We start from the raw sequence: 13,638 nt of genomic DNA, 5'->3' as shown, positions 1-13,638 counted from the left end.
TTCCTAATATTATTTTCTCAATATTGTATCTTGAGTGTTTTTCTGAAATAATTTTGGAAACATGTGATTAAGCATCTGATAAACACACAGAGGTTAAGCTGGTAAGAGACAGAGGTTCTTTGGACATAATAAATGGGGAAACTTTTTTGCATACTCTAGTTTACTTGCCAGAAGCGTCTTAAAGCATTTAGGTCCTTCTTTTACTGTGCTTGTGCTTGGGGTTGTGGGTTTTGGTGGGGCTTTTTTACATTAGCCATTATTAGAGAGAACTAAAAGTAATCGCATACTTTAAATTTATTTGTATTAACAAAGCAAAGCTCTGAAGGGCAGACAGGAGTTGATTCAATTTCACTAACAACAAAAAATAACGTGTTTGAATATCAAACCACTCATTTCTAAGTTAATGTTTACAACTCTGTTGCTTTTGTTAATCAGCTCTAGAAAACTGATTGCCCTTCCTGCTGTTCAGTCTCAGTTGCTAGCTTCATACATATGTGAATTCTTATACTTTGTAAACTCATGTATGTATTTTCATTATAAATTGCATTTATTGCAAATGCAAGTGTTTTCTAAGTCCTTGTTCTGCTTATGTTTTTAGACTTTGAGTAGGAAGCAAAGAGTAATTTGAGACATTATTCTGGGTGTGATTCTGTGGTATTGTTTGGTGCTGCCTCCAGAGGTTTGTCCATTGGGAGCTATAAGCTGTGTCCTCAAATTCAAATCCCTTTCTCCTTGTCACATCCAACTCTGCCTTACAGTACTTCTCTTCAGGGAATATTTGTGATTATTTTTCCAGATATCAGCTAGGCTCATATTGGTTTTTTAAAGCTGTGTTAAGCAGTTGCTCAAAATTGTTGTGCTTTATCATTAATTTGGTACTCAGTCAACATTACCTTTGGTTTTGCAGCTGAATATACTGTTGCAATGAATTACACTTTCTGCTTTAACTAAATCTACCAGTAGTGTACATTTTTGTAAGTCATCAAAGTATGTGCAGTTTATACTGATTATAAGTCTAGTACTTCCATTTTTCCTTTGTTCCCAGAATGATTTGGCATTCTTCAAAGTCCTAACTCTGTAAGTGAGACTGTCTCATTACTATTTACATACTCTTTCTTTGAAAATTTCAGTGGATTTGCTTCTCTGAAGATTGAGCAATAGTAGTAGTATAATTCATCCAGCATAATAGGCTCTCTTATATAAAGAAATTACAATGTACAATGTTATTCCAGCCGTGACAATACTGAAAGCATTTTTAAATGTTATTTTACAATAGAGGCCACACAGCTGTAAATCTGACTACAGCTAGCTCATTTCTCCAACTAACTTCTGAAGGATTTTCACTACTGAAGTTGAAAGGTGCTTTATTTCTATTGAAAGCAGTGTAGTGAGCAGTAGAAATGGATCCTGTCCCAGGGATGGCACAGCTTCCCATGCTCTGTGCAGTGGGCTGGGCTCAGTCCTTCATGTGCAGCTCTGTCAGCTAATGTTATTATTGATTTGGATTAACTTGTTGATGTCTAGCTAGTACACATTTGTTGAAAGCAGGTTTTAAATGAAATGGAGGAAAAGTAAAATTGATTTTGAGTTTTCATGACCTAATTTTTTCTAAGCATAACAGAGGAATGCTGTGGCTGGGAGGTCTGAATCCAAGTGCAACTACCACCACAAACACTATTGGCTTTATAGAACTTGGATTTCCATTTAGGTGCAGGTGCCTGACAGATCCTCATTGAGTCTGTTAACTCTTTCTTTGGAAGACATCAGTTTGGAGGCAGGATTGTGTGTGATTCCGATGTGGTGTTTTTTGGGGTCTGTTTGTTTTGAATTATCAATTACAGGAAAAGAAACTAGTTCAGGAAAAGGAATTACAAAATTGTAATAGCTTTGCTATCTACCCAAAGGGGATTGTCTTCCTTCACAGTAGCTGTCTTGAATGATAGAACTCTTTTTCTGGTTATTTGGTCCTCAAAATGGAAAATCTTTGCCAAATCTGTAGTGAGTACATTGCAAGGATGTGTATTGATGAATGCATATTTCTTAAAACTGGTATCTGTGCCTGTGTTTTTGTGTGACTTTTTTTAACCCAGGTTAGCTCCTGGCTGTTATATTACAAGAAGATTAGGCTATAATCTGGGTGAGACAGGTTGCCCCACTGTGTAGTACATAAAATGTGGAGCACCAGAGAGCTGGGAGGTGTAGCAGGACTCTTTTAGAAAATAGAATGGATTTTTAGTTAAGTTCAGTTTTAGGTAAAAGGTCAGGTTCTAGTTGCCTTTTTTATTTGTAGCAGTTCATCCGTATATAGAACTGTGCATATTGTATGTGTAAGTTAATCTCATTTTTTAATCTACTATAACTGCCCTTTTGATTCTTGAAAATCCTTTTGGGTATTTTGCATTCCAATATCGATCCCTGTCTGTCTGACTGCTTCAGCTGGGTAATCATTTTTCTTGTTTATCCCTAATCCTTTTAATATTTCCTTCCTGCCACTGTGTAACAGTACAGTATGCCTATTGTTTGGAATGTATCTCAATGATGACTGTAAGACTGTACAATAAAAGTGACTGTGTTTTAGCCTAGATTTCACAAAAAATGGTTTACAGTGAAACAAAAATGCAAAGCTGAACACATGCCTTCAAAGCATGTGTGCACACTACAGTACATTGCTTAGTTTAGTCATGCAAAATGTTTGTCTTTATAAACCATATCCTATTCTGAACTGCTCAGAAAATCAAATATGGAGATTGCTATTTCAAAGTACCTCTTATTCTGTGTTCATTGTATGGACCTAACAGGAAAAAAAAGGTATTCCCTCTATCTTTGTGTATATAAACATCTGTGTATATGCATATGAATTAAAAATTTGATTTAAAGAATCAACAGTAGAACCATTTAAATATCTCAATGGAAACATTTGGACCTGAGAAATACCAATTTCTCTTCAGCCATCTCCTCCAATAAAATATTCAACCCTTGTTTCTATGGTGACTTGAGTAACAGTATCACATGAAGTTTTGACAAAATGATAAAAATTCCTCCCTGATATGGTTTCCTGAGAAGCATGGATCTGTTCTGTTTCACCTGAAGAGTGAGAAGACCCTCCCATTCCCTGTCAGGGGTTTTTTCTCTGTTTCTCCCACACCAGATCCTTTCACTGTACTAACCAATGTTTTAACTGTTCTGTTTTTCTCATTGAATAAACTTGGCATGTACTTTCTCTGCGTGTCAAAGCAGAGCATGCAAACATAATAAGGGAAAAGAATTTGATACAGAGGTGAAAGCAAAGTGTTTAATTTTTCTTAAGGAGCTATTTTTATTTCCATGCTGCTTTGGTATTAACAGAGAGAAGAGGGTTGAGGGGGTGGTTTAACTTAGTTGGTTTTTGTTACTATAACTACTCTACTTTGACAAAAGAAATGGAAAATACCTGAGATCTAGCCTTCCTATACTCAGTGGCTGTCTTAATAAAAACATTCCTAACTAGTACCCAGTTTGAGTATAGCAGAAACCTTTCAGGAAGGTAAAGAAGTTGCTTTCTCTCAGAGAAAGCCGTGGTTGCAGCATAACCATTGGTTGCTATTATACCTCCACTTCCCTGTAAAAACTTTGTAGTCAATGGAAGTATAATTTTAAAAATAAGTTGTAGTTTTCAATGTGGAGAAACTTTGTGACAAAGTTCTGGGTTTTTGGCAGTTGCCTTATGATAGATACTCTCTAAAGTTAATGGAAAGAATAAAAACAGACAAATCCATATCTTGATTTCATCTTATTATTATATCCTTTGAAGGTTGTTCTCCTCCTCTCATGCACTTTATAACAAGTATTCTGTGGTTGCAGTGAAAGGTCAGTTTGAATGTTGTTGTGCTTCAACTTCCCTCTGCACTTTTGAGATGAAAGTGGGAAACTTTTTTTTGACATCGTAACTTTTTAAGTGAATGATCCCTGTTTTAATAATAAAGCACACAGTGCATTGTATCTTATTCAGCCATTACATTTCAGTTGTACATTGTAACTTAGGTTGTTCTTAAAAATTGTAGGGTGTACTCTCTCATGTGCTCAATAACAGCAAGTTCTTCTTGTATGCTCTTAGCAGAGTGTAAGCCTGAACCTTCAGACCTACAGAAAGTGAAGTTTGTCTTGAAATGAAAAACTTCTACCAGTAGTAATTTATATCTAAAAATAATGCTGTCACTGATAAAATGAGGAACTTTATTTGAAGTGATCTCTAGAGCTGCCTTTTAGAGTAGGGTTTAAGTTTGTTTACAAGGGTAGAAGTCTTATTTGGAATTCATAAAAATGTTAGTTTTCCTGAATGGGTTTTGTTCAGTTTATTAGGAATGTTATATTTGTAGCAACATTTCTGAATTTCTTAAGAAAATTGTCTGCTTCAGAATAGATAGTTGGTGAAAGCTTGATTGATCCAGACTCTTCTTTATCTCTGTAGAGAGTCTTTGTTGGCTCTGAGAGGCTGCTGAGATGTCAGGGATACCAGAACACTTCCAACTTCGGTGGTGTTTGATGAAAGGCTGTAGAGAGAATGTGTCCCACAGAGAAACCTCATCAGAAAACCAACCAGTATTTTCTGTTCTTTGTGTAGCTATTTCAAATGCTGCTTTTTTGAATGTAAAGGCAGCACTTGAAGCCAACTGTGTTTTTTCTTAGTGAGTTATCAGTTCAAACTTTTATGAGAAGCTTGATGAATGCATCCCTGAAAAGTAATTTTATCCTTATTAATGGTTGGTGTATTTTTTTAAAGGAGATATTGAAATGTGATTGAGTTTTATGCTATAGCAATTTTGCTGTCTCTACAAGCAGTTAGAGTTGTATGAAATTCTTCTCATGAAGGAATTTGCACTATGAGTGAGAACAATGTGACACATTTATCTTGCTGTGTAATCTGTTTGTTTGATGCCCTGTTATTCAGGAATATATATATATTTGCTATACTAATTAGTTTCACAGGATATAGATATAGATATATAGCCATGTATAGTTCTCCCTTTGCTCAGAAGCCCAATTCTTTTGGTTCACCACAGTGCTTTGGAAAATGAGGTTCTCCTGTTTCTGGACATACATAATACTTGTTTCTATTGTATTTATTATTAAAATGGAGTTTAAGTCCTGATGCACTGTTTGACTTTTAAGACACTGGTCAGGAAGAACCTGATTTGTGTAATAGGCAGTAGCTTAAAACATGCAGGGGACAGGTTGGTGCTTTAGTGTATGTGTCAGTGTGACAGAAGCAGTAGACTCTTGTGAATCTACTTTGGTCTGTTTGGAGTTGCTTTGAAACAATCTGTCTGGTGTGTAAAAGGGGCAAAGTAGCAGAAATATCACTGGTGAGTAATTTCACAGGGGTTTTTATGGGTTTTTTTGTGGGATACAGATTGGCATTACCCTGCTTTCTGTCTTTTGAGGTTGTAGGTGTATTTTTAATTATTTTGTTCTTACATGTTGGGTTTTTTTATGTTCCTTTTGTAAGGGATAGAAGTGTTTTTTAATAGAGGAAAAAAGAGCTATTAAACAGTTCTTATTAGATGAAATCTTTAATAACTGAATGTATTGGAATTAAATCAGGAATTCTGCTTTACAGTGACATTTATGGCTGTATTAATGTTTGTAGTTTATTTTGAGAACAGATTAAATTTTGATGCCTTCTTTGAAAAAGTAATGAAAAGGTAGAACTAGTTTAGTGTAATGAATCCCTGTGGATAGAGAAGATTTTGTTATTTGCTGAGTTAACCAGAAGAAAAACCTTGAAACTGTTCTGAATGGTTGCTTAGAAGTAATATTGTTTTTTATCCAAACTTGGTGTCAGAATGAGGAGTCCACATCAGCTTTTACTGAAATGCAGTAAAACTAAACTCCCATCTTCTTACAGCGCAGTCAGTTCTGGACTTGGAAAGCAGAACAGTAGTGTGATGCTAGCTGATAAAGCTTTAACTAACACCTAGTAATGCTACACCTGGGGCTGTTGCATTTTCATGTTTTAGATAAAGATTCAAGGGATCACTTTATATACTGCTGATCACACATTGTTTTAGTCAATAGCTGCTTTCCATAAAGGAAAACATCATCTACATCAAGAAACAAATTGTGATAAAATCTGCAAAAAGTTTCTTAACCTGCTTTTGACCCTGCTGTGGACTAGAGTTTGGGAAGCTGAATGATAATTGTCTGTTGGTTGATCCAGCTTGGGTGAATATATGTGACTTTCCTGTTGCTCAGTTGCATTTGTGCATTGGGAAGGGAATGTTTCAATATGTACATAGTTCGAGATGTAATTTGGAAGCACAATATTTACATTAGTATTAATAGGGAGTTATTAGTAGGGTTTTGTTTGTTTATTTTTTGGGACTATGGAGTAGAAAAGTAACAGTGGTTCTGGATTAAGAAGAAAACCTTTGATTTATAAATACCTGCTGGAGTTCTTTTACCTGGGATTAAAATATAGGCACGAGGTGGTGGTGATGTTTAAGTAATTTCCTCTGAAAATAGTGCTGGCTTTGTGCAAAGTCCTGTCACAGTCAGTAACCTTTAACTATAGTGAGCACAATACCCTGATGTGGAAAAACTATCAAAAATTACTGCAAAACACTGAATGAATATTTCATACAAAAATACTTGTCATGGTTCTCTGTGTTAAATTTCTTTCTTCTATTGCTTGTGATGCTTCTTGTGTGTTGGTAGTGACATGTCTTTGTTTTCATAACATTTCTAGGTGATCATACCAACTCCATCAGTAGACTTTGCATTGGTCTTCAAAAATTATACACCTAGAGTCCTGAATAGTCTGCATTCAAACAGTTTGATGTGCATTTATGACAAACCTTACCTTTTGGAAAATTAGTCAAATTGGTCAAAAATAGTTTTTATTGTATTTGACCAATTGCATGGCTCAAATTTTATTTGTATTGAATTATCTAACCAGTCCTTAAGGAAATGCTTATCTTCATATAAATACATGTATGTGTGCAAATGCAGTCAAGTACAAAAGAGCAGGTCAACTTTTTAAAATACTTATAATCCAAAGCATTTTCAAGAGAGAGATTACCTGTTAGTCATGGAAATTGGAAGATCACTGGATAATGTTAGGGCACATAAAGTAATGAACAGTGGGAATTTAAGGGTCATGATAAGTGCAAGTGGTCTATCAAGAGCCTATCATGACTTAAGGACTGCTACTGCAACAGTTCTATTGCTTCTCTGTGCATGTTGAGCAGACATGCAGTGGAAAGTAAAAATAATTTAAAAGCTAGAACGTCAAACCTTTTATTATATCCATAAACTAAAGGCTATCAATAAAATACTGAAACTAGTATGTTATCTATTATTTATACAGCTCTCTGCAGTGAGCCTCTGTAACCAGTAATGTTCTGTCTGAACAATGTGTTTAATAAAGCAGATAAGAACCTAAACATAAGGGTAGGTTTGAAAAAAACCATTGGTCTTTAAAATGTTATTTAAGTTCTAGGCAAAATACATATCTAGTCAAGACTGTTCTAAAGATGGATGAAAATAGTAGGATTTTTAACTAAGAAAAGAGCTATAATGCTATCTAGTAGCACATTTAGGTTAGTAAGCTTTGATGGTTGTAAGAAAAAACATAGAGTACTTGTACATGAAGGAATCATAGAATATCTGTAGCTAGAAGGGGTGCATAAGGGTCATCAACAAACCTCATCATTACCATAGTCAAACTTCTTATCTTTTAGTATTCAAGCTGCTGAAGTATGTAGGGACAACACTTCTACTGTGAACATAAGGGGTGTGTACAGAAAAAATCCTCTTCTGCTAATGTATTCAAATATGTTAGCTGTTGAACTTTTAACTTGCTTTTAGAATGTGTGAGAGCTCAATTCAGGTTAATAAATCAATCAATTTAAATCAGTCCATAATGGAAGGTCTTAGGAAAGTGAAGGAATAGGTGTGGGTATTGGGGCTGACATGATATGGCAAGTTGTTTAACATCCTGACCAAATGTGAGTCCACAGCTCTACTTGAGGCTGTGTGGGTTCAGCTGTTATGCACATTGTAGGAATTAGAAATTTTGTAAAATATTTCATGAGACACCTAGCATCTTGCAAATAAATACAGTTTTTAAAGGATATTTTTGTCAATCAGTTCCACAGCAGATGAACTGTTTCCTTTCCTTTTTTGTTGTTTTGGCAGGAGGGAGAAGAGAGGGAGCTTTATCTGAGTTTATCTTTACAACTTCAGTGATTTACTGACACGTATGGCATGATGATTTTTCTCTCCCTTTCAGAAGAGAAACCTGACTGCTCCAAGGCTCGCTGTGAGGTCCAGTTTTCTCCTCGATGTCCAGAAGATTCCATCTTGATTGAAGGCTATGCACCTCCTGGGGAATGCTGTCCCCTCCCAAGCCGCTGTGTCTGTAATCCTGCAGGCTGCTTGAGGAAGGTTTGCCAGCCTGGCTATTTGAATATATTGGTTTCTAAGGCATCAGGAAAGCCAGGGGAATGCTGTGATCTCTATGAATGCAAGCCAGGTAAAAGTAGTTACAATTTCTTTTCCCATTTTTCAATTTTTTCTGTCTGACAAGCAAAATAATCTATATAATTCTATCCAATAAAGCCTATAGAACCTCTAAATTCTTCTGATTATTCTTGAAAGTTAATTATTGTATGTGTGCAATACTCATTAAAAATAAGGATTAAAATATTACAGTAAATTTTGCTTTCTTTTTTCTTTAGACTTTAATTTAAACTGAGTAGCAAGGGAAAAGTAACCTAGTGAGGATATTACATTTCTATAAATGCTGTTAGTGCAAGTGACATATTTTATATATTGATTAGATTATACAGAAGTTTTTCATTGCAGGAATACATTGTGCATGGATAGGGAATTAGGATTTCTGTTTTAAGATTTCTATAGACTATCAAGTGTTTACCCTTAAAACCTGCAGAGCAAAAGGGTCATGGAGGGACATACTGAAAAACTGTACAACTTTTTCAGTATTTACTTGTCTTCCATTTCATGAGATTACAAATCACCTTTTCTTGTGATTTATTATTCCAAGTGAAGTGGAAGATGCAATTCACTCTTTGATCCAGGCTTTGGTAAGATAAATATTCAAAACAGAGGACTGAAAGCAAGTGTATGAAATGGTATAATCCAAAACATTATATGGAAACAATTTCAAGTGTGCTTAAACTGTGCCTTTCCTATGCTTGTTTAACATTTTCTTAAATCTTCTACAGAAGAAGATTGTGCAGTGTTTGTATCTTCTAGTGATTCTCTTTGTGTTTTTTTCCTAAATTTCCTTTTAAGCAAACTTCTTTGTACCCTGTCCTGAGTAGTTGGCAAACAAGACTTTACTATAATTTTTTGCTCTGGAACATTTTGCCAACCATGAGCTTCTTTCATCTAGATTTAGCTGTAATTTCTTGTGACATGGTCTTTTTAGACTCCTCCCTGGTTGTGTTTCCCTTCTGTAAGTTTTTTTCAGTTAATCCACACTTTAACATGTAGCATCCAAAAGCAATATTTTGGGAGAGTCTTCATCACCACTAAATACTTTAGAATAATTGCCTTCTGTTTCTCATGCAAAACTTTAAATAAGATTTTAGCTGTTTTGCAGGAGGTATTTCTAGCTGGTGAACTGCTGTGATGCCAGGAACTTTCTGTAGTATGACTGCTACTGAACTGTCATATTTTTACATTTTAATTCCTCCTATATACTTCAATTATGCCTTTACTGAATGTTGTCTTGCTGACTTTGGATTATTTATAATTTTCAGAAGAAATTTTAGCTCTGATCATGTCCTCCCAAGTATTATTTGAATTCCCATCCTGTAACTGGCAAATAAGTCCATCCAGACTTCCCCATGGAAATTCTTTCTTGAAAGTTGTTTTCAGCATGCTAGTTTTACAGAATCTTCAAATTAAATATGATTCTTATCGCATTGGTGAATTTATGTAACTCTGTATTGTTTTGTGAAGCAATTTGTATTTTTTGCTTTTGGGAGTTTTAAGAAGCGAAGGTACATGGAAGTGGAAAAATGAAGGTGTGTGTTGGAGGGTAGAAGAGCAGGAGCTTTGAAGAGATTGGGGGAGGAAAGAAATTGATGGGATTTAAGGAAGCATAGAGCTTTGCAAATGGGGGTTAGAAACTGAGAGACCTGGTAATAAACCCTGTATCTTCAGAGTCTGACTTAGTATCCTGAAGAATTGTTGGCAAGAAGAGTTAGAGAAGAACTGAATTATATGAATTATTACTGAAATGTCATGTTGCTAGAAAAATGTGGGTAATGGACAGAGTAAGGCGTGGAAGGTTGGTGTTCATGCAGAGACTCTTGTGGGGCTGTCATCAGTTTTACTGAATGTGTCAGCATGTCTATGGAGTTAATGTGTTGAACAGAGAAAAATATGTTTCCATTATTTGCACAGATCTAAAAATTTTTGGTTCCCTGAGTAATGCTTCCAGAGCACTCTTCCTGCACCTCCACATCTCCTTAACCAGCCTCAATGGGGGTTTTGCACCAGTAAAGGCTTTCTGGTAGAAATAAAGCTGGGAGGATTGCTTCCTATGGCAGCAGTGCTGCTTCATGCCAATATAAAGTACTTGTGCAATTAAAGCATAAATTGTGTTTATTTCTGTTCCTCAAAAAAGATACCCCTGCTCTCTAGTTTACTCTGGCATTTGAGTTGGAAGCCTTCTGCTGAGAGCTGCATATGTTCAAGTGCTGTGATTGTCAATGGAGCTAGTAAAAGGAAAATAGAAAGTGTTTCCTCAACACTAAATACCAGAATAAAAATAAAATGTTTCATTTTGAGATCCACTTCCTCTTCTGCCCCTTTTCCTTTAGGAATACAATTGAAGGCATTGGTATTCAGTTAAATGAAAACTGAAGAAGTAGCTTAGTCAAACATGCCTATTAACCTCCAGATTAATTGGCTTTAAATGTTCTTACCTTTTGCTCCACCAAGCATCTCATCACAGTTGTGGCACCTACTGAGCACAAGTGTGTCATGCTTGTTGTTTTACTGTGGTTACAAAGCTCAGAGATGAGATAACCCTGGTTTGGTTCCAAAAGCAACCTCTTTTATTCCTAGATGTGTGTAACTGTCCATTCACAAGTAGGGAATTTAGTTTTTGTGCATTGAATTTACTTTTAAGATGGGGATTACATTTCTCAAAATGTATTTTCAAAAAAAAATTTCTTATTGATAGTTTGAATGAGCAATCTCAAATGAAACTGCATAATGTGTTAACAACAAAAATAAAAATAACCCAAAACAAGATTTGTGGGAGAGTAAGTGCTAAACCACTATGAACAAGGACATTTTTTAAATCATGTGTGTTTATTTAAAGATTGAGTTAAAATCTAGATTTAAATGCATTTTACTGAAGTGTTGATAGGAACTCTAGCTGTCACTGCTGAATAAAACAAGCTGAAGTCTATACTTTGGCAGTTGTCCAACAGATGTTTGTTGTACCTTTTTTGATAACTTCTCTTGTTGTATATGGTGCAATGGAGAATGTCATCTTTTAGTTTCTGACATCTTTGGGAAAGCATTGGAAAATGCCTGTCATGATAGACATAACCTGTGTTGAAAATACAACTCATTTGTCATTTTTTCAGAAGTCTTTTTGGCAGGGCTTTCATTCACTCATCTCCAGCATGGCTTGAAAATGACTCTTTTTTTTTTTTTTTCTTGTACCAAATATTGGTTTAAACACAGTTGTAAAGAAAATGTTATTGTTTGCCTTACTTCTTCAGGGAATTCTGTGCAGTCAGGGCTTGATGGAAAGTCAGAGATCAGCAGCATAATTTAGTAGGCACTGTATAATGACGCACAAGGAAAAATAGCTTGTGCTCCACCCTGATACAGCTTCAGCATTGAAAATCAGGTCTGGAGCTTATACAGTCTTGCACTAAGGACAAGGGTCAGCAAAATCAAGTTTTTATACACAGCTCAGAGAAATAGAATTCTATATTGTGTTTCTTTTATCCTCTGTTACTTACAGAATAGTATTTACATTGTTTTATTGGATGGTTTGTTTAAAGCTTATGTTGACAGAACTTGAGATAGGAGTGGGAAAGGATTAAACAAAAAGAGCAAGGAAGAATTACAGATACGTTTCTAATGGAGCTGGAGAAATGGCTTTTAAGTTGACAATGAAACTGAGGGAATGGGGAAAAATCAGGAAATGCAAAGATCCATGTTGGGAAATATCTGGGATAGGGCAGTTTAAGAAAGTGGTTCAGGCAACTGATACAGCTGCATTGAAGGTCCAGGAATGCCATGGTTGTATGTAATATGTTCTGAAGTGTCATGGAATGTAAAAAGGATAATACCTTGTCATGGAAAGATAGTTCCTTTCTACTTCTCCCATGGCAGACAATATGACTGCCATTATCATGTGTAGTTGTGTTGTGTTGCATTGTTCATGAGGAGTCAGTTAAAATGCATTTGAACTGAAAGCAGAAGATTACTAATGTAATCTTCCATGCTGTGAAAGCAGACTGTGTATCCTTGTACTGAACCCTCAGATATTTCCAACTTTGGAAGCCTTAGCCTGTTTAATTAGAAATGTAAATACTGATTTGCTCCTTCACCATTAGATGCATATGTATTTATTTAGATCTTGTCCTAAACTATACCTTGTATTAGTTGAAATGCCAGCCATTTTATTGGTTGAAATATGTCAGGGTGAAATTTAACACACCTAATATACTTTGTTAACTTACTCTACTAGAAAATTTTATTCACCTGGTTTCATTAGAAGTTTCAAAACCTTTGATTTATCAGTCTACAAAGGAAGTAGCACATTACTGCAGATGTCTGGGTCTGCAACCATGGCAGAGTTTTTGCTACATTCTTGAAAGAAAGTGGAAACCCTCAGATGCTTCTATATACAAATTCAATGCATGAGAAAATTCTTGAAGACTTGCAAGCAAAGGTTGATTGGGTGAATCTTCACCAATAGGAAATTGGAACATATTTATGAGCTCTTGAAGATACAGATTTGATAAATTGTATTTAAAGCTTAAAGTTTCTATGACAGACAAAAAAAATTAGTTTAGAATAAGATATATAATACCAGCTTATATTAAACTGTTCATGAAACTAACGTGTTAATTATTGGAGTCACAGTAGGATATGAAAAGAAAAGTAAATGGTCAGTGGAAAATGTTTGCAGTCTTATTTCTCAGGACAGTAGTGCAGAGATCTGGGAGATACCTTTTAAAGAAGTGGAGAATCCAGTTACAGGCTGTTCTATAACCTCAGAATAGTTTCAGTTCATCTATAAGTTTATGTCAATACTTTTTCCAGTTTGAGAAACCTGCTTAAATCTGAAAGAAAGTAGGAACTTTTTTCCCTCTTTCAAATATTTTTCTTTTCTTATCTGTCTTCATGTCTCTCCTGTGAGGAGACTAAGAGAGATGTGACCCTTCCACCTGGAGAAGAGAAGGCTCAGGAAGATCTCATCAATGCAATGAATACCTGGAGTGGGTGTAAAAGCAGAGCCAGGTTCTTTTCAGTGGTACTCAGTAGCAGGACCGGAGAGGCACGACATACAAATGGAAACACAGGAGGTTCCCACTGAACATCAGGAAGCACTTTTTCATCATGAGGGTGCCTGGGCACTGTCAGTTTTCCAAGACA

General features: G+C 35.5%; 1 protein-coding gene across 1 annotated transcript in view; it reads left to right on the top strand.

Annotated features, from left to right (window-relative positions):
• The window catches only part of CRIM1 (cysteine rich transmembrane BMP regulator 1), a 171,224-nt gene that overhangs the window by 75,163 nt on the left and 82,423 nt on the right, over positions 1-13,638 (top strand). The window contains exon 3 of the mRNA XM_079298802.1: positions 8,270-8,512. Within this exon, the coding sequence (XP_079154928.1) occupies positions 8,270-8,512 (243 nt within the window). The remainder of the gene's footprint in view (positions 1-8,269; positions 8,513-13,638) is intronic.

Source organism: Erithacus rubecula (assembly GCF_903797595.1).
Source record: "Erithacus rubecula genome assembly, chromosome: 2".
In the NCBI taxonomy this organism is placed as follows: domain Eukaryota; kingdom Metazoa; phylum Chordata; class Aves; order Passeriformes; family Muscicapidae; genus Erithacus; species Erithacus rubecula.
This window is presented reverse-complemented; position numbering and strand designations above follow the sequence as displayed.